The 18,331-nt window shown below is 46.0% G+C and overlaps 1 protein-coding gene across 1 annotated transcript in view; it reads left to right on the plus strand.

Annotated features, from left to right (window-relative positions):
• LOC144153459 (alkaline phosphatase-like) overlaps window positions 1–18,331 on the plus strand; it is a 77,391-nt gene that overhangs the window by 46,896 nt on the left and 12,164 nt on the right. Inside the window, exons 5-6 of the mRNA XM_077685103.1 lie at window positions 3,506–3,678; window positions 13,732–13,906. Of these exons, the coding sequence (XP_077541229.1) occupies window positions 3,506–3,678; window positions 13,732–13,906 (348 nt within the window). The remainder of the gene's footprint in view (window positions 1–3,505; window positions 3,679–13,731; window positions 13,907–18,331) is intronic.

The raw sequence follows: 18,331 nt of genomic DNA on the forward strand, positions 1-18,331 counted from the left end.
AAGCCCGGATAGAAGCATTGTTCCGAGTTACATCGGCATGCCGCACTATACAGTGGGACCTTCAGTAGCAGCCAGGAGACCGTTTTCGGGGTTAATCTATTGTTTCAAAAACCGGATTTTGTGATGTCAAAGAGAAAAATTAACATAATGACCACAAGAGCAGGCTATAATGCAGCCACCGACTTTCCTCACCTGCCGCCTCTCTGTCCCAACGTCGTCTGTTCCCTGTCCTCTTCCGGTACTGCCTTGAAAACAATGAGAGTATCCCACAAGGGAGATTTCGAGGACGTGTTTTAAGAGGGCGCCACTTCGTGGAGAAGCCGTTTCAAAAACGACGATGATGAAAGCACGACACTGGCGACGATGAAGATATTGTGGTGTTTGAATGCTCCATGGGGATTATCAGTTACAAGGCGGGAACGAAGCGACCGTAAAAGCAGGTAAAATACGATTATGCTGCCTGTGCTCAGTGTTCTGAAAAACGTATGCGCCAAGCACAATACCGGTCTCATTGACATACACCAATACCACCTATCACTTAGCGTGGAAATGCCCTGGGCACCCCAGCCTCTCTCTTTTACCTGCCTGGAGGAGTGAGAATTGGGGATGATGCGCACGAATTGGTTTGAGCGAAGGCATGGACAATTTCTGGTCTGCGGCACCGACGGTCACGCACTGGGCGAGTAAAAGCAGCCCTGTGGTTCCTAGAGAGGTCAGTTCAAGAAAGGTGTAGGGGCCAATAAAACGTGTAAGAAACTTTTCCCATAATCCCGGCGCATGTAGAGCAGTCGAAAATTGTTTAAACTTTTACATTAAACAATTTTCCTAACTCCAGTGTAAACTTTTAGTTTAAACTGGAGTTAGTCGAAAATTGCCTGGTTGGAAAAGAATCACCTCGACGCGTCGGATACCAGATGAACTCTCAGTAGAGACAGTTGGTTTAGCGCACACAATGTGCTCTGGTGACGGCCCGGCTATAGAATTCCCTTTTTCCAGATAGCCCACTAGTCCCACCAGGAAATCGTAAAGACTAAGCTGCGCATTAGGGAAAGGTGCTGGTAGCCGTGCCTTGACAGACAAGTCGATACCGCCATCTGAAGCTGCACGGTCTGCCAAGTGCCAGACAAAGTGTCAAGAACTTGAAAACACCACACCAGGAAACCCTTGCGGACAGAGCATGGCAAAAAGTGTCGATAGACATTATGGGTCATTTTTAACGCGAACCTGATGACTGTTGATTTGTTTTATGGTGGGGCGGCCTCTTCGGTAACACCACTTCCCGTGCGATGATCAACTTTCTCCCTGCGATATGTGCACGACAGGGTTACCGCACTAAACCAGTCTCAGATCACGGCTGATGGTTTCCGTCGAGTGAATTTCAATGGTTTCTGTTAAACAGGGGCGCTACGCTTTTCATCCCGCAGTTATTATGTCAAGCCAAAATTGCTTTTCAATGTATTTTTGTGGTGTTTAGGACACCATAAGCTTAGAAATGAACAATGTGCCGTTAGTACAAGTTTTGAGTTATTGAGCCCTTGCAACTGATCAGGGCAGGAAACTATTGAAATTTGTCTTTAATAAGTACACAATTTTTAGGTTCTTGTTGAGAAGCTACGACACGCTAAGCCTGCAAGCAGGAGACCATCCCTTTAGTGGAAGTTTTTACTGATTTATGGATGTTTTGAGAAACCAGTATTTGAGCTTTCTTACCCGACATTGTATCCAGTATAACTTTTCCAGAACATCGAGCTTCGCGAAAACTCAAAACTGCTGATGTCTGTCGCAAGAAGAATCTTTGACGAACTATTTTCCAGAAAACTGGCAGTTTTGGTTTTGTTTTCGGGGTAGGAGGAGACATTTCCTGTGGTGTCATCAAATACCGACACCAAGGCCGAAAAGGCTAAGAATTTTCCTGGCCAGTGTACCGCCCCCAAGCCAACGGTTAAATGGAAATATTGAGAAGGATCTTAAGGGAAGTATACAACCAGCTTTCTTGGAGAAGCGACCTACCACGACCACTGTCACAGAGTACCTGGGTATTTACTGGTCCACTCCCCACAGCAACCCTGGCCTCTCCCCAGCAGCGTTGCTTCACAGCCGCCACATGAGAACATGGTTACATATTACTGGTCAGCCAACCGATGACATCGACACCCATCAAGCCCGAGAATAACTTAGACTTGGGGGTCTCGTGTTCAAATCCCAACAAATAAGGTGAATGGAGACAAGCGAAGAGCCGTCAGTGAGCCCAAACTCAAAGCCGCAACCTACGTGCGGGTGAAACTTATAGTGCCTGAATGAAAAGGCGCTCCTAGTCTTTGCGCTGCACCGAAATGCTGACACGGATGGGACATTCGTCTTCCGCCTTGAGAGCGAACGACCGTTCAGTGCTTCTCAGCTGACTGTTGCTCCCCATTAAGCTATACACGACAAAGCAGTGACCAGAAAAGAATCCCTGTGGAGAGACATGGACAATGACAGGTCGGCCGGCAATACCAGAGTTCGGATACCGCCTTTGGAGACACACAACATTGTCCCAAAGCAGACCAATGTTCCAAGCTGCACGGGGGTCAGAACTACTTGGGGTCAGAACCACTAGATTCAGGACTCTCTCCTCATGCGCAACGCACCTCCCGCCCGACTTGGCAGTCCTCAAACTGGACCACAACCCCGGGCCTCGGTGGTAATTGGATCGGCGTACGAGTAGTAGTAGACCAGCCAGAACAGTCAGTGCTTTGTCAATCCACACAGGAGCGAAATCACCAAAGATGTTCGGGGACTATGTAAAGCTACACTATTATTCACAGTGACTTTATTATGTACTTGGCGTCAGGGGCACTATTTCTATTCTATGCACAGAATCTGTGTTACATTGTTAACGGATGCGGTAGATATAGTTTTGTGCCTATAAACCAGACGGCTATCCGAGCGCCCAAAGATTCATAGGATGGCGCCTGTGCTCGCGGGAATATAGTCGATGCTCCTAGATTAAAGGCGGTTGTTTTCATGTAGTGCACAATAGTGTGGTGTGTTTAGTCATGCGCGTCGCTGGGCGGCGACACGACAAATATCAACGCAAAAGCTCGTCGCGGGAGTGAACAAGGAGCTTAATGCAAACCCGAACGCGATTCCTATGAGGTTACTGCGATCAAAAAGGCTACGTCTGTTTAACCAAATTAGACTCCAAAAGTGGATGTTGTTTAGTTGAGGGCGCCGTTATACTCTGTACGAAAACTTCAACTGTCCATTCAGCTCACTACGCGTGTTTAGCAGCGAAGGGTTTGGCAACATCAGGTAATCGTGCAGGGGCACGGATCAATCGATATCTCGAAGGCTTTTACTCCTTGCCAAAGGAATGCCACTAGGAACGAGGTTTAAGAGACAGGAAGTCAGGTGGATTCTTCGACAAACAGTCTTGCGTAACTGCAGAGCAACAAGGTGACTGTGTATTGACAACGCTCGCTGTGCTTACGCTGATGATTTCGATTTCACCCGGCAATTCCAGGCCTGGCTACCGGCCTGGTGACCACCACCCGCATCACGCACGCCACGCCAGCGGCGGCGTACGCACATTCAGCCAATCGAGTCTGGGAAGATAAGACCATCGACACTGGTAAATCTGTTTGCAAGAGCATCGCGCGGCAGCTCGTCGAGGACGAACCCGGGAAAAACTTGACCGTGAGTTGCATGAAACGCTCTCGGAGGTGCCGTGTACGGAAGAGAATATGAATGGACTCTGATCCGAGAACTAACAGCGTCGCGTTAAGACCCTCGGTGTGTTGCTCGCAGCTATCGTCATGGACGCCAACCACGCTAACTATTGTCTTGGAGGCTTCCATTCCCAAAAACGCCTGCCCCTAGAACGGTTAGCGCGTTAGTTACTCTTGTATACTAAGGGCTGCTACACGTATAGTTCGGGTGGCGGTGTTAGCGATCTTTATGCCGTTAGAAAGCCAGTCCGCTCGAAATGACCCGATGGGGGAACAACTTTTGGGGTTTGCAATTTTGATCCTTCTTGCGTACACTTCTAACCGCGAAGCACCTATTTCAAGCCTCCAACAGTTACAGAAGTTGTAGGGAAAAAGGGGAAGCTTGACCGACGACTTAGCGTGCTCTCACAACACTTCGTCGTTGGCACGGGAAATGCAAAACACTGTAATTGGCGGCCGCTACGGGAGAAAAAACAAAATTTCAGGAAACACTGACGGTTGCTTAGGCTAGGAATTGCGAAACCATTATATTTTATTGCAATCTGTGCGATCCTCCATTGCTAGTGGAGGTCGGCCGTGATTATGTTGTTTATGATTACCGGTCTATGGCATTCTGTCAGAATAATGTCTTTTTCACAAAATATATATCAGGAAGGTTAACGTTCGCGTCGTAACTTTTGTGGTTCTGTCATCTGGAAGTGGTTTGAAATAGATCGTGCGCCCTCCTCTTTCTTTGCACCGGCCTTTAGATGCTTGCGCCCTGGCAGTTGCTTCCCAGGCGTGCCTCCTTGAGCGGCCACGCTTAACAGCTGCGTCTGACGTAAGCAGTTCACAGTTCATCGCAGTAGAGACAGACAGACACACGAAAACATGTCCCGTGGTGCGATTGCCATCTCATTGCTAGTATCCTTTTAGCAGCGAAGCCGTTAGTCTCTAGTTAATTGAAAAATTTCAAGCAGGACCCCGCAGTTCTCGCCTAAGACCCTGAGCACATGCGTCAGGGTAATCAGGCATACAGCATAGCGCTCAGTATTCGTTGTAAAATCAGAAAACAAGCCTCGAAACCACATTACGGAGGATAAGGCGCCGGTTAACGATGGGACACCCTACGCCCCCCCCCCCCCCCCCTCACCCCCACCACTACCACTGCCCGTGTGTGCTGGTAAAAATTAGGTTTGCAGATTATACTTGAAGGCTAGGCAGACCTTGTTACTGAATAGACTGCCCAAGACGCCGAGCGCATGTGTCAGGGTAGGGGGCACCCAGCATTTGCCGCCAGAGAAGCCCAGAGCAAGCGAAAAGCCCGTCGAGACGACGAGAAGCATTTCATACCCTCTACCATCAGCATTTGTAGTGGTTTACAACAGATTTTATGGACACCCATTTTATGAGGGTGGTCTGGCATCCATTTTTTTACTACGTTGAATCGAATTCCGTGTTCTCTGGATTACTGCGCCTGAGGGGCTTAGCTAATCGCTGTTTTAGCAACACATATATGAAACGCTTTCTTTTTCGAAATCAGCCAGATCCTCCTAACGCCAATTTGAGAAGCAAGCGGAGGTTTGTTACAGGACCTGATTGCAACGCCGTCAAAGCTATTATATCATAAATTTTATATGTCACCTAGGGAAAATTCATGCAGCAATTTTTGAAAACTTTATTTAGAAGAACTTTATGCGGAATTTTTATGAAAAATTTATTTACAATGACTTTCAAGCATTGTGGGATTGAATTTTCGTAAAAAAAGGCATTAAAAGTATGCAAAAGGGGTTCAAGAATAGCAGAACTACACATGGATAGCAGGTGAGTCCTTTTGGCACCATTAGCAGCTCTTTTCCAATTTTACCCTAGGATAATTTTCTTGGGCGCGTCTGGAGGCACTCACGAAGTAAGAAACCTCTTCATTGTTGTGTCATGAATTTCCAAAACGCTTCACACGAAGGCTGCTCATATCTTCATCTTCACCTAATGAATTGGCTCGTACTCTCAGTGGAAGGGGGAGGGGAGAGATTTCCTGGGCTTGTAAGCGGCGGGTATTTAGTTAATTAGTAAAATGGTAAGTATAGGAGTGAAAAGTAAATGTGACCAGAGTTATTTCTTAGGGTAGGGTGAGACGAAATGAAATCATTGTTTCACATCTCTCAGTTTCATTTAGTTCGCTCTTGTTCCGTTCACTTCGTCGCTGACATCTGGGGACAAAACTTTCGCTGATCGCCTAATTGCCGTCTGAATTCATAATAAGCCAGCTCCGAAAAGAAAAAAAAAACTTTCGAAAACATCCACGAAAGAATCTGAACAGTCAAACCAAATGCAAACGCCTATTTGCCAAATGGATTTGGCGCATTTTGATCCGTGAAACAGCGGGATCTGGCTTAGTTTCGATACGAACTACGATCTCAGTACGTGTTTTCAGGGCGTCATCACACCTATTTTCTTGCAACCCCGTTTTCAGTGGGAAGTTGCCAAATTTTTCTTGTCACTGCAGTTTTATCCGATTTAGTTTTAGTTTGTGCATCTGGCACATTCCAAAAAGAAACGCCTCATATGCTATTGTGGTACTAGTTTGCTAGTGGTTTGCTAGTTTTCGACTAGCATGCTCGGATTGCTCGTGCAGTCGTCCAGTGATGGAGTTGTGTCCTTCTGCTATCATATTTATGATCCTTCCACCTTACGACTTTTTTATTTTCTGTTACTATGGCTTGGCCACTTGCCCTTGTTAGCCCTGCATATAGGCTCGCACGTAAACACGGTTTGCTGCTTTCGTAACTGGCCTACTTGAAGCGCTCGTGTAGGCCTCCACAGGAGCGATTGTGTCATCTAATTACTATCGCATGGTCTTTCCGCTTTACATCGTTTCTTCTTGTCCTTGGTTTTCTTCTTCTCCATTTCTGGCAACTGTGGCTAACCGTTTCCTCTTTCTTCCTATTTTCCCCCGTTTTCCATAGATATTGCCTGTTTGCTTAAACGTGCTTTGCTACCTCAATAATTGAAATGCTCGAATTGCTTATTGCGGCCTACGTGCCTCTAGCGCAAGTTGATCGGCCCAAGGCTACGACGCATTGACTAACTCCACCATGTCTTAGCGGAAGTAAAGGCTTTGCAGTAATGCAGGAAGTGGGGAAGTGAACGGTTTCTTCTGCTACGTGATCTGCGAGACCCTTTTTTGCGCAATCTGTGTCGAGTGCGCCCGGGTAGAGTCTTGCCCGAATTTGTTGCTACCTCAGCGTTCATGCCGGTGGAATTCATAGCTACCTACGTGAGGCTGCACCTCCGGTAAGATTTTTGTTTTCACGTTTTTTTTTCGAGTACGTGGCTACTGTGTCCCAAAACAGGCTGTATAAAGACCTTCTTGACACGAATTTGCCGTTTCCCCAGTATTATATCAAATCAGGCCCGAGGCAAGATGTATTTCAGCATGTTAAAAATATGGCAGTGCGGCCCTATGTAAAATACTTTTTTTTTAAATACAGGTGGTAGTATTACCAGTTAAAATTTGCAGAATCGCGAAAGGTCTTTTTTTTTTGTTGTTGTTTCTTGGTGTCCGGACTGTTTGTTTTCTAAGTAGCCAGAGACGGTAGAGCACGCGTTCACCGACTGTAGGGAGGGGATGTTCCTTTGGATACTTTGCAGAGAACACTAGAAAAAATTGGTGCACTTTGCACTAGTCGTGCAGGCCGGGAGAGAGAGCAGAGCTGGCGGACCCTCTCACTTCGTCGGAGGCACGGCTATTGTTCCTCAGATGAATTTCCGAACGCGCCTCTGAAAGTTCTCCACGACTGGCCGGTTCGGATCGTTTTAAATAGTCCGCAGGCTTTCACATCTCTCTCAAAGTGGACCGCGTTAGCGCGTACTATTACCCGCGGCAACCGGTTTACGAACTTGGCGTCTGGAGTGCGAGCTGTCCTGTGCACCCCGCCTGAGGCGCAGACGCACATGAACTGTTTGCTTGGTTTTTCAATGCAAGGTTTATCTTCTCACTGAAGGAGTACGTAAAGCGACAAATCGATAGAGGACAGTCAACTTTCTCTGACGATGATGATGACTGATGGTGGGTAAAGTGAACGAAAAAAATGTCGGAAGCTTACACTAACGCGTAAGACTTGAACGTAGCAAAGCTGTACACAACCTTCACGACCTTCACGACCATTACCACTGTTTAGGTCCACGATTGCTGCCGATTTGCTTCTTCGCGGCCGCAACGACCTGTACCCCTTCATTGTTGCTATACGTGCGAGCTTTCTTCCTTTTTGGAAGTGTTAATCATTGTAAATCACCTTGGAGGGGCGTAATCTATGAAGTATCTTTCTCCTTCCGAGCAAGCGTTGCCACGACTGTACGGTGAACGCTGGAGTCTTCCTCGTTCTGAGAAAACGTTGCCGTGACTACGGCGAACGCTGGTATCTCTTGTTTCGAGCTAGTGTTGACACTATTAGGGCGAACGCTGGAGATTTTTTAGCCAACCTTGGCCAATCGCCATACGTGGGTATGCTTGGCTTGACATACGTGCAGTCATGGGTACGTTACCGAAAAAAAGTAACGGTGTTACAGTTACAGTTAGCTAACCCAAAAAAGTAACTCTCTTACAGTTACAGTTACGAAGTTTCTAAAAGTAACTAGTTCCAGTTACTGTAAAAAAGTAATGTCGTTACTTTTCCGTTACTGTATGAAACTAATTATTAGATAACATGATTTAGCTTATTGAATAGAAACGTACGAAGGCATGGGGGCCCAGGCGGCGGTTGCACTTGCTCTGTGTCAGCAGAAATGGCTGCCAAACGTTTAGAAAAAGTACGAACGCGGAGGCCGTACTTATACTATACCGAGCTGGAGGACTAAACAGACGAAACAATCAATGTCAACTAAATTAATTTTCACTTACAGTGTTGTCGCTTGACCGCCTTGCATAGTGAGGGAGAAGGGGAAAAAGGGGATGGGGGTGGTGGATCGCCGGAAGGCCCTTCGGAGGAAAAGAGAAACGAATGTTGGAGTACTTCGGTTGTCGAGGTGTTTTTGAAAGCTACTAAAAAGAAGCGCTGCGTTAGCATTTTATTTCGTACTTGTCGTCGGAGACGGAGACCAATTTGAGCTATTGCCGAAGCGACGTTTGTCCGTATGCCCTCGGAGTCGTTCTCGCGCCCCAATCCCCAATCACCCCAACCCCGCATTGAGACAAGGTTGTTTCCAAAGGGAAGAGAAACTGAACTGGACGCTTTACTGTTTTTTCCCGCGCCCCCTGTCCTCACAAAGGCGATTTTTGTCGCCTCAAAACATTGTTCTTCCAACCCCAGCCTTTCCCAGCAACCACGTCCCCGATCCCAGAGCCCGCTCCCTTCGTTTGCTTTGAGGCGTAGGCCGAACGAAGCTCGCCCAAGTATTCTTTGCGCCCAACATTCAGAAACAGATGTAGCTACAGTATTCATCTCTGCCCCAGCTCTGGAAACGAAGTCGCGAGGCTTTCCAAGAATATTTCCTCGTGCAGCGGCAGTGTGGTCAGGCATCTGCCGGCCAAGATGCTGGGTGGTGCGTTGGGGCCGTCGTATGTGTGAAGGGGCGTGGAATTCATTACTTCCTCGACCTCGTTCGGGCACTGTTGAGAGCTCGACAAAGCCTTTAGACCAGGGGTTCCAAACACGTGGTCCGAAACACGGCCAGGGGTCTCAAGAGCGCACAATGGTCGCAAGCAACTGCGACTTGTGAATCGAACCCTCTACAGTGCGCACAGGGCTGGACGAGCGCGGGGACGCCGAGAGACTCCCGCGGCGTTTTATGACCCCACAAACGGGGCTGCACGTCGCTAATGAGAAGGTGACGCTTTGACGGGAGTTTTCCAGGCTTCCGCGAAAGTGCAAAGGATTCAGTACGTTGTGCAGTGTTTGTGGATGTTTTTTTTTTTTCTTTTTCGCCTTTGTGTCAAACACTTTTACTGCACTACAGATGTGGCGAAAATGGTGCAGCCGCGCATCGTACTCTAAGTTCTGGTGTCAACATGCATCCACGTGCGCTTATGCGCGTGTCGCAGCGAGCGTTAATTATGGTCTGGGTGAGAGCGATCTCGCCCTGCTGAGGGAAATACTGCAGCTCATCCTTAAAAATTTCGAGCCCTTAGCTGACCGCGTGGGACACAACGCATACGTGCACGCCTAAACATTTCTAGTCCAGCTGTTTTTCACCCGTGCGAAGGGAGTGAGCTGGCATACATAAAGTAGGCGAAGGCTCTGCAGATGAAAGTCCGAAAAAGTGGAAAGCGCGTGTACATCGGCCGTTAACGAGTGTTGCTGTTGCATAATTTGTTTATAGATATGAAGTAACTGTAACGGTATTTCTTGTTACAGTTACTCCATAAAAAAGCAACAGTGTTACAGTTACAAGTTCCTCTTAAAAGCAACTAGGTACAGTTACAGGTTACTGAAAAAAGTAACTAGTTACCGGTAACGCGTTACTAGTAACTAGTTACCGCCCAAGACTGCATACGTGCCCCGTGGACGCATGGAGGTCGCAGCAAGGCCCGCACTCCCGTGCGCTCAGCATTTTCTTGTTTTTTTTTTTATTTCCAGGCGGGCGCCGAAACCTTGTCCAATCTCCCTCAGTGCGTATGCTTGGCTTGACAAACGCACCCCGGAGACTCTGGGCGGCCGTCGCGAGGCACGCACACACGAGCGCTACGCATTTGCTTGGTTTTCTCAACAGTGGTCGCCGCGAGGCCCGTGCTCCCGTGCACGCGCTCGGCAATTTCTTGCTATTTTGAACTGCGGCACGAGAAATTGCGATTTGCTGATCAGATTCGCTGTTAAAAAGCGCTTCATGGGCCAGAATCGAACCTCGCTCCCTCGCGTTATGAAGCCGGCACCTATCCGATTGATCCATTTCGATTTTTTTTTTTTGTTTATTGCAATTTATCCGTTTCGACGTGTTCGAAATTCAGTCCAAACTCAGATGACAACTATATAATCCGTGTAGAAACCGCCGTGACGTGACGGTAGGCGCCAATATTTCGCGGAGCGGTTGTGGAATTTCGAGCACACGACGGCACCGTCCCAGATCTGCAGCGAGGCCTGCCGCCGCTACCGCCGGAACACTTCTGCTTTTTCTTCATCGCGCAGATACGCGCACTTGAAGCTGTATGATCGATAATCCATGTAACTGCCGAGGAGCTGTATTGGATAGGTTGACATGCTTTCGCTGTAGAGAAAAACCCCTTCAAACACTTAAAAAGCACCCTATTTTATTACAACATACGCACGAGGAGCAGTGGGAGGCTGCGCAGCTCAGCACAGACCCTATGACCCACGTCTCACTAGCCCAGGTGGCCGAAGACGCCGCAGAGATGTACATGAATCCTGCCGTCGCCGGAAGGACACTGAAGTCGACCTGAAAACGGTCCCACCCGTGGCAACAATAAAGTTCAATTTGACCTGATCTAACTAAATGGGAAAGCATCGTTCATATTTTTCGACATTATTCAGCAAAAATAAAACATTAGGCATATTTGAGGCAAACCATGAATGCATAATGCGCACATCCATTGTTCTTCTAAGTAAAAATAGATGTGGCCGCAGTTTTCGCTATAGGAAAAAGCAAAAACAAGTTGAAAACTTGTTTTTGCTTTTGAAGACGCCATTACGTGGCGGGGACGGCAGAACACTCGTATTTCGACGATATTTGCAACGAAGCTAGCAGGTATGCGGCACTTTTGTGCCTAGGCAGCTGCGAGAGCGTCTAATGGCAATGCTCCTGCGTCCTATGTTGCCGCAGAGGAAATGCTGTGTCGCCAGCCCATCTTAAACATGATGAACGGATGCTGGCGGAATTTTTTTTTTTTTTTTTGGTTCGGCTTTACATCACTTGTAACACGAGATTCTGGTGTAAAGATGGAGAATACTCGTGCTCCAGTTGCTCCATAACGCGAAATTTAAATCTACGAGAAGCGGAGGTTCGTATTTCGCTGCATATTAAGTAGTGTACCTTCCTTAAAACGGTAAACTGGCAGAAACAAATTCACGCCCAGAAACCTCCTCCAGCTTTGATGTTTAAATATTTCGAGTTTACTCCGTATCGTACCCCCAATACCCGAAGTCATGTCCAAATTATTCTATAAACACTCCAGCCATAATCGAAATTTTGGCAATATTAAACTGCTCGGCACTACCCACAAGGAACTGATTACGGATTATCTTCGCAACGCCATCGTCTCCATATTTCCCATTTTTGTCCGCAAGCCTGCGTATCGGCATTCCTCGTCGTAATACCATTGGGCTTCCTTGATGAATTTATACATGCCGGTTATCTTGCCTAACACATTAGAACTATTGTATTCACGTGTAGAAACATTTCTTTTCAACTTTGATCACTCTCCGCTATACTAATCTGAGCTGATCTATAAATATGAAAGCCATAGCGCCATCTATTAAATGCCTCTCTAAGACCCCATGCCTCGCTATGGAGTGCAAGCCGCTTTGAATTCCGCTTCACAGCGTTAAGCGAATGTATGGCTGTGAAGGCATGGTATGATATGAGAATAGAAAGGTCTGACGGCCTTTTATATTGCTGCATTTCCATGTGCGGCGAAACTGTGACACGCCAAGCGCAACAGGAATCAGGCGTTAAAGCAATGCTACGAAAACTAATGCGTGAAACATTGAATGACCCTATTTAAAAAAAAAACGCGGGCCCTGGTTTTGGTTAGGGTGACAAGAAGACGGAAAGAAACGTGTTACAAATAAGGGCTAGAGAACGTAATAGCTTAGGATTTCTATTCCGGCTAGTTGGAAGCACAGTTCGAGGGTTCACATAGCACTGGTCGCCTATTCTGTGCCGCAGTGTTCAGAAGGCTCGCATGGCCACAGTCCTATCCTCAAACACTTGGGAAAAGGCTGGGGATGAGCCGATCTGCCAATGTATAGGCCGTTTTAGAGGGCAAAGTTGTCTACCCTTCAAAACGTTCTAGAAAACGAAATTTTAGCCGAATCCTGTCTCTGTTCTTGTTACTGGAGTTCCCTTTTGTTGAAACAACCCTGCAATGGACGTAGACATCCTTCTGTTGCTACGCCGGAACTTCTACCGCTAAAATTGTCGCATTTGATCCCTAAACATAGCATTAGTGTGAAGCACCCAAAGTCAAGGCTCTTTTTCGAAGCATTTTTTTTGTGTCTGCGTTGCACAGGTATCAAACCTAACTTATTATTTTCGCAGTTTAATGAAGTCGAGGGCCTTAGCTTATCTGTAGTGCTCAGGAGAAAACTTTGTGCCTCGCTAGGCGCGGCCGCAGCAAGTACTGAAACGGCTTCACCTTTCCCAGCATAGTTTTTATGCCATTTAAACCTTCAAAATGTAAATTTTTATGAATATTTCCGATTTCTTCACCCAGAGGTTGACAGGGTAAACAGGTTAGACAGGTTAAGCCATCAGCTACATTCAGCCCTCCGGTCTTCCCACTATGTAGGGATTTGGTGGGGACGATAGTGGTTGTGAAGGGGACCTTTCGAACCTCGCTTTCACCGTAAAAGATGCATCGACAACGCTGGACTACATACTGTGTATTCTCAATTTGGTCTGGTAAGGCCACGCTTGCAGACCAGTATTATGTTCATAGAAAGCGCGCCGCTTAAGGCAATTAAAGGCGGGCTCAGTCTTACTCTAATTTCTGTATTGAATACGCACCAACTTATCTTATTTTTTTTCTTGTCCTTTAGGACTCGTCCATTTTAACGGCCGACAGGGTTTATTTCCTTACGCCGCTACAAAAAGCAGACTGGTTCTTTTCTTCCTGATTAGTGGCGTCCTCTTCCTCTAGTTCTTATACTCAAAATATAACTACGGTGGTTTGTACGTTGCCTTCTGTGCTTGGCACTTCTCCTAGATGTACTTTTAAAATAAGTAAACAAGAATACTTGTCAGCAACTGTTGCTAAGAGTATTACAACAACCGCTAACTAATCTTTTGATTAAAAACTGCAATGGCAGGTGCAGACAATTGCTGCTGCCTTCGGCATTCAAATTTCCCGTGCCTGTCCTCCTTCCTTCAGGTCGTCCTCGGTGGCGGTCTTTCTTACTTCTGGTCGAAAGACACGAAGGCCGAAGAACGGCACGGCACACCCGACCTCATCAGGCAATGGGAGAAGGCCGGCCGCAGACGACAGTTTGTTTCATCCAAGCAAGAACTGCTCACTGTGGACGCCAATAAGGTCGACAATTTGCTGGGTGAGGCGAGCTTTGTTTTTCTCTGCGCTAGAAATTTTCGCTTACTCCATCACGCTGCTTTTCACGGTCTCGATGAAAAAAAATACCTCTACTTTGTTTAAATAGGCATAGGAGCGCGTAACCTTTGCAGTCTTTAGGTAATGACATTTAGGAGGACGGCGTGCATGCCCCACGTTGCATTTGCAATGGTTTAAGTAGTCTGGCATTTCAAAGAATGAGCCACAGTGAACGCCTACCTTATACGTACACGCTAATACAGGCACTTTTACCATCTTTAAGATGGTGTCATTCGATGTCCGAAATTGTAGTTTTTCGCCGAGCAGTTATTACTTGAAAGCACTGGAGTGTTGTAATCTCTATTATATGCTGAAATATTTTGTATACCAGTTTTTTGTGGCGTCTATAATGTTATAATAATTCTTCGCTATTCCTTATAACAATAATTTTCTGCACACTTCTCGACACCTTCGAGGTTTAGCGTAACACGTCTTTCTGCACATACCAGGCAGCGTTACCAATACTTGAGGATTGTTACGCAGAACGGTCAGTGCATTCCTCGTTTTTTTTATATCATAGCAAATGGCAGAGAATGGGACAGAAAAACGACGCGGTAAAGCTACAGAATAACGTTGCTGAAAATTAGAAAACGTAACGGCTCTTTTTTACAGGCATCAGCTCTGTTGAACCGAGATGGTGTGAAAGGGCACTCGCTTTCGTTGACTTATTTAATGGTTATGCTTCAGACGTTCTCGGTAAAAAAAGTTTTGCTTCGCAGAAGCTTAGGAAGTATTTTGAAGGTAGGTTGCTCAAAACATTCGGCAATGATGGCAGTGAACCTGATTCCTATGACGACTTAGGGGTTTTTCAAACCAAAGTGGGCTCTTTTTCGCCGCATAAATGGAATGGTTTGTTTCCACAGAGGTAACAACATATTTTCCACACTGAACCTTGAATCAAGCCCGTAGATTAGCAGCAGCTCTTGCTCTCTCCCCTCCCAACCTTAAGGCTGCAATGATTAAGAATATTTTTTTTTTGTTTATGGAAGAACAATGATAACCTCTGAGAGGCACACGAACGGCACATTCCATTGACTTCACGTCTGACACAATAGATAAACTGGGTGAAATTACAGGAAAGGAATCATTTCCTTCTTTATGCAGGGACAGAAAACCTGTAGTGATGGTAATCTGGCAGTAGCAACTTACAAGAAGAAAGGAAAAAGTTGAGGTGAATTGAGTGTAAAAGGGACACTGGAGTGATTTGCAAACATTGCGTGATTACGAGTGCGCATTATATTCTGGAGTATGTACGTCATGTTTCGACCACTCTCGCTGCGTTTGCGGGAGTTTATTCACTAGTAAAATCAATTCAAAAATGCTGTCCTCCTCTCTGCATCCTCGCCCATTTTCTCCGCTGTTTTGTGTCATGTCAATGAAAGGTGGCTTGGCTTGACTACGCTACTAAGACTAAGCCACGACAGGTTTGTCACGGAATAATAGAATAGCAGCACAAACATGGGGAAAAAGTCAGGAATAACATTTCACACACCCGATTTATATAAACAAAACTTAGTACGTGCAACATTTGAGCGCGAAACGCATTGTTACTCTCTCGGTCGATGAATACGTTTACGTAAACTATTCTGTGGTAACACTAGTATAGGCCACTCCCACGTAAGTTAAAGTAAAGGAATAAAGAGGCCAAATAAAAAAGTGTTTTCATTAATCCATTTTTGCATACTTCAGCCCCCACTTGAGGCTATGGCAGGAGTGAGGATACAAAAGAACGAAATAGGACAGCAATTAAAACGGAGCCATAAAACAAAACCGCAATCAAGACAAAACAGAAACGGCAAGTACAAATTTTTCGAGCGGACGCGGACGGGTCTCACCAGAAAATTCGTTCCAGTATTCGGCCGTTGAAGGGGAAAAAACTAAATTTGAATATGTTAGTTCTACAGTGGTAAGGTTTGATATTGAGATGGTGGTTGCCCCTAGTAATGGACGGCGAGGCAAATGAGATGTATGTAATGTCGCGCATGCGATACGCTGCATGAATAAAACAGTGAAGCAATTTGATAGAATCGTTGGGTCGGCGCATGCGTAGTGGGGTAAGTTCTAGGGAGGATAGGTCAAGGGAAGGCGAGAAGAAGCGGCCATAAGGATTACAAATAAATCTGGCGGCTTTTTTTAATTGCCTCGATTTTATCGATTTCGCCCTGCTTCTGAGGGTTCCATGTGGGACATGCGTAGTCAAGCACAGGCCGAATAAGTGTTTTATATATTAGTAATTTATTGCTTTTGGGGGATTGGGATGGCGTTCGTCTTAAATAACATATTTTTTTTAGATTTCGTGCAGATAAAGTTAGTGTGTTAAAACCAAGATAGGTTGCTAGAAAAGATAGATATTTGTATTCTGTTACTTTTCTTAGGGTGGCTCCGTAAAAAGAACAAGTGAACCAGAAAAGGTACTTGCTATTTGTGAAAGACATAAGCACATATTTGTTAAAATTAATACTCATTTGCCAGGTTATTAAATGAATCAATTACACGATGATGCGATTCAGGAGAGTGAATGGATTCGTACAAAACACAATTAACAGCATACAGACTAAATTTAGAACTGACGTTATTAGGCAAATCGTTAACATACAGAAGAAACAGTAGCGGTCCGAGTACAGAACCTTGCGGAACACCAGAACAAACACTAACAACATTGGAGCCAGCCGAGTTATAACAAATGTACTGGGAGCAGTTAGAAAGAAATATAGAAATCCAAGTAACTAGTTACAGATTGTTCAATATGGTGTTATTTTACATAGTAATTTAGAGTGAAGTACAGTGTCGAACTCTTTCGAAAAGTCAATGAATAGTGCATCAACTTGATTCCCAATGTCCATGCTTCTAGTAATGTCGTGCACAAGTTCAATTAACTGGGTCACGGTACTATAATCTCTCCTGAATCCGTGTAGTAAGTAGACAATAGATTGTTAAATTCAAGAAATTCAATTATGTGTTTGTAAACAATGTGCTCTTCATTCAAAATGCTCATCATTCAAAAAGAGGAATGCGATATGAATATTGTGTGTTATATCTTCATACGCGAAATACGACGACCTATTTTTTGGTGACCATTCGGAAGTTTGTCACCAATTCATGCTGCAAACAAAATCAATGAGGAATTTAGACCACACTTTGAGAGCTTTGCACTTTTCCCAGCACTGTTGGTCAAACTGCAAATACCTGGGTGCATCACTGGAATAACCTACAACTATACACACTGCACAGGCCCTTTTGAATCAAAAAACGAGGCAATCGGATGGTCTGCGAAGGCGCCAGCTATTTCACTGGCACAGTGAACATAGGCTGCCGAGGCTGCTGGACTCTGCAATAAGCACAACAGGCACGTGGGCCTGTCTGTGCTGGCTCTGTACCCGTAAGGTGGACATATTAATACCGAAGAAGCTAACTAAACATTAAACTGCTTTGAGGTAGTAGAAGTCTAAGAAGACGGCCAGCCTTCGACTTGGCTAGGCTTGCATGAGCCCCTGCAAGTCTGCTCTGCAGTTAAGTTGCCCCTGCAACCTTGTACAACAGCTTTATGAATAGAATAATTTTCCACGTTACACCTTTGGTGCATGGTGCGGTGTCTAGCTACATCTCGCACCTCAGATTCACATCGTATCCCCCTAAGGCAATGATTACAAGGCGCTTTGTTCATTCCGGCCCGCTTCGCCACTCGAGAGGCATGAACTTGCCCCTTCGCCGGCCTCATGTCCCCAGCCTATGATTTGCAGACATCCCGAACAAGCGGGCGCGAACTGCCATGACCTGCACAAAAGACGACGACGTTCCTCCCCCCAGTTCTTCAGGTCATCTACAAGGGTCTTGGGCCCCTTCGGAAGTACCTTCGTTGCATCGGCGGGCATGCACTTACGGGGCACTGCACTCGGAGCTAAAGATCGTCATCTGTGGCGGCAACGACTACTTCCTTATATCCATCTCGCATTTCATCCTCACTGTACCCGCCAGGCCACTGCGGATCGACCCTGATGGTCGCCCTTGACGCGGAGCGATGTCACAAGAGGAGGACAAAGAAGAAAGTGTTAGGCACCGCTCCTCTACCGACGAGGAATAAGACGGGCACGACGCGAGGCTTACCTCGCGCTCGCTGATCGACGACTTGTAAATAGTTGGAAAAACATCGCTCGTTTTACCATAATTCTACTCGTTTGATATACCGCCACGTAACAATATCTCTGCACCCCTTCATTCCTCCCAGAGGGATGTCTTCCGCGCATTTTTTTTCTAATTTGTGACATCATTACAGGAACGGAGCGGGGATACTAGAAAAAAAACTTTAGTCTTCAGTACGTTCAGTTACCACGTAAATATCCTTTCTACGGCATGATATTTGACGTAAATC

Source organism: Haemaphysalis longicornis, unplaced genomic scaffold, assembly GCF_048455015.1.
Source record: "Haemaphysalis longicornis isolate Haplotype H1 unplaced genomic scaffold, Haemaphysalis longicornis Haplotype H1 scaffold_9, whole genome shotgun sequence".
NCBI classification, from domain to species: domain Eukaryota; kingdom Metazoa; phylum Arthropoda; class Arachnida; order Ixodida; family Ixodidae; genus Haemaphysalis; species Haemaphysalis longicornis.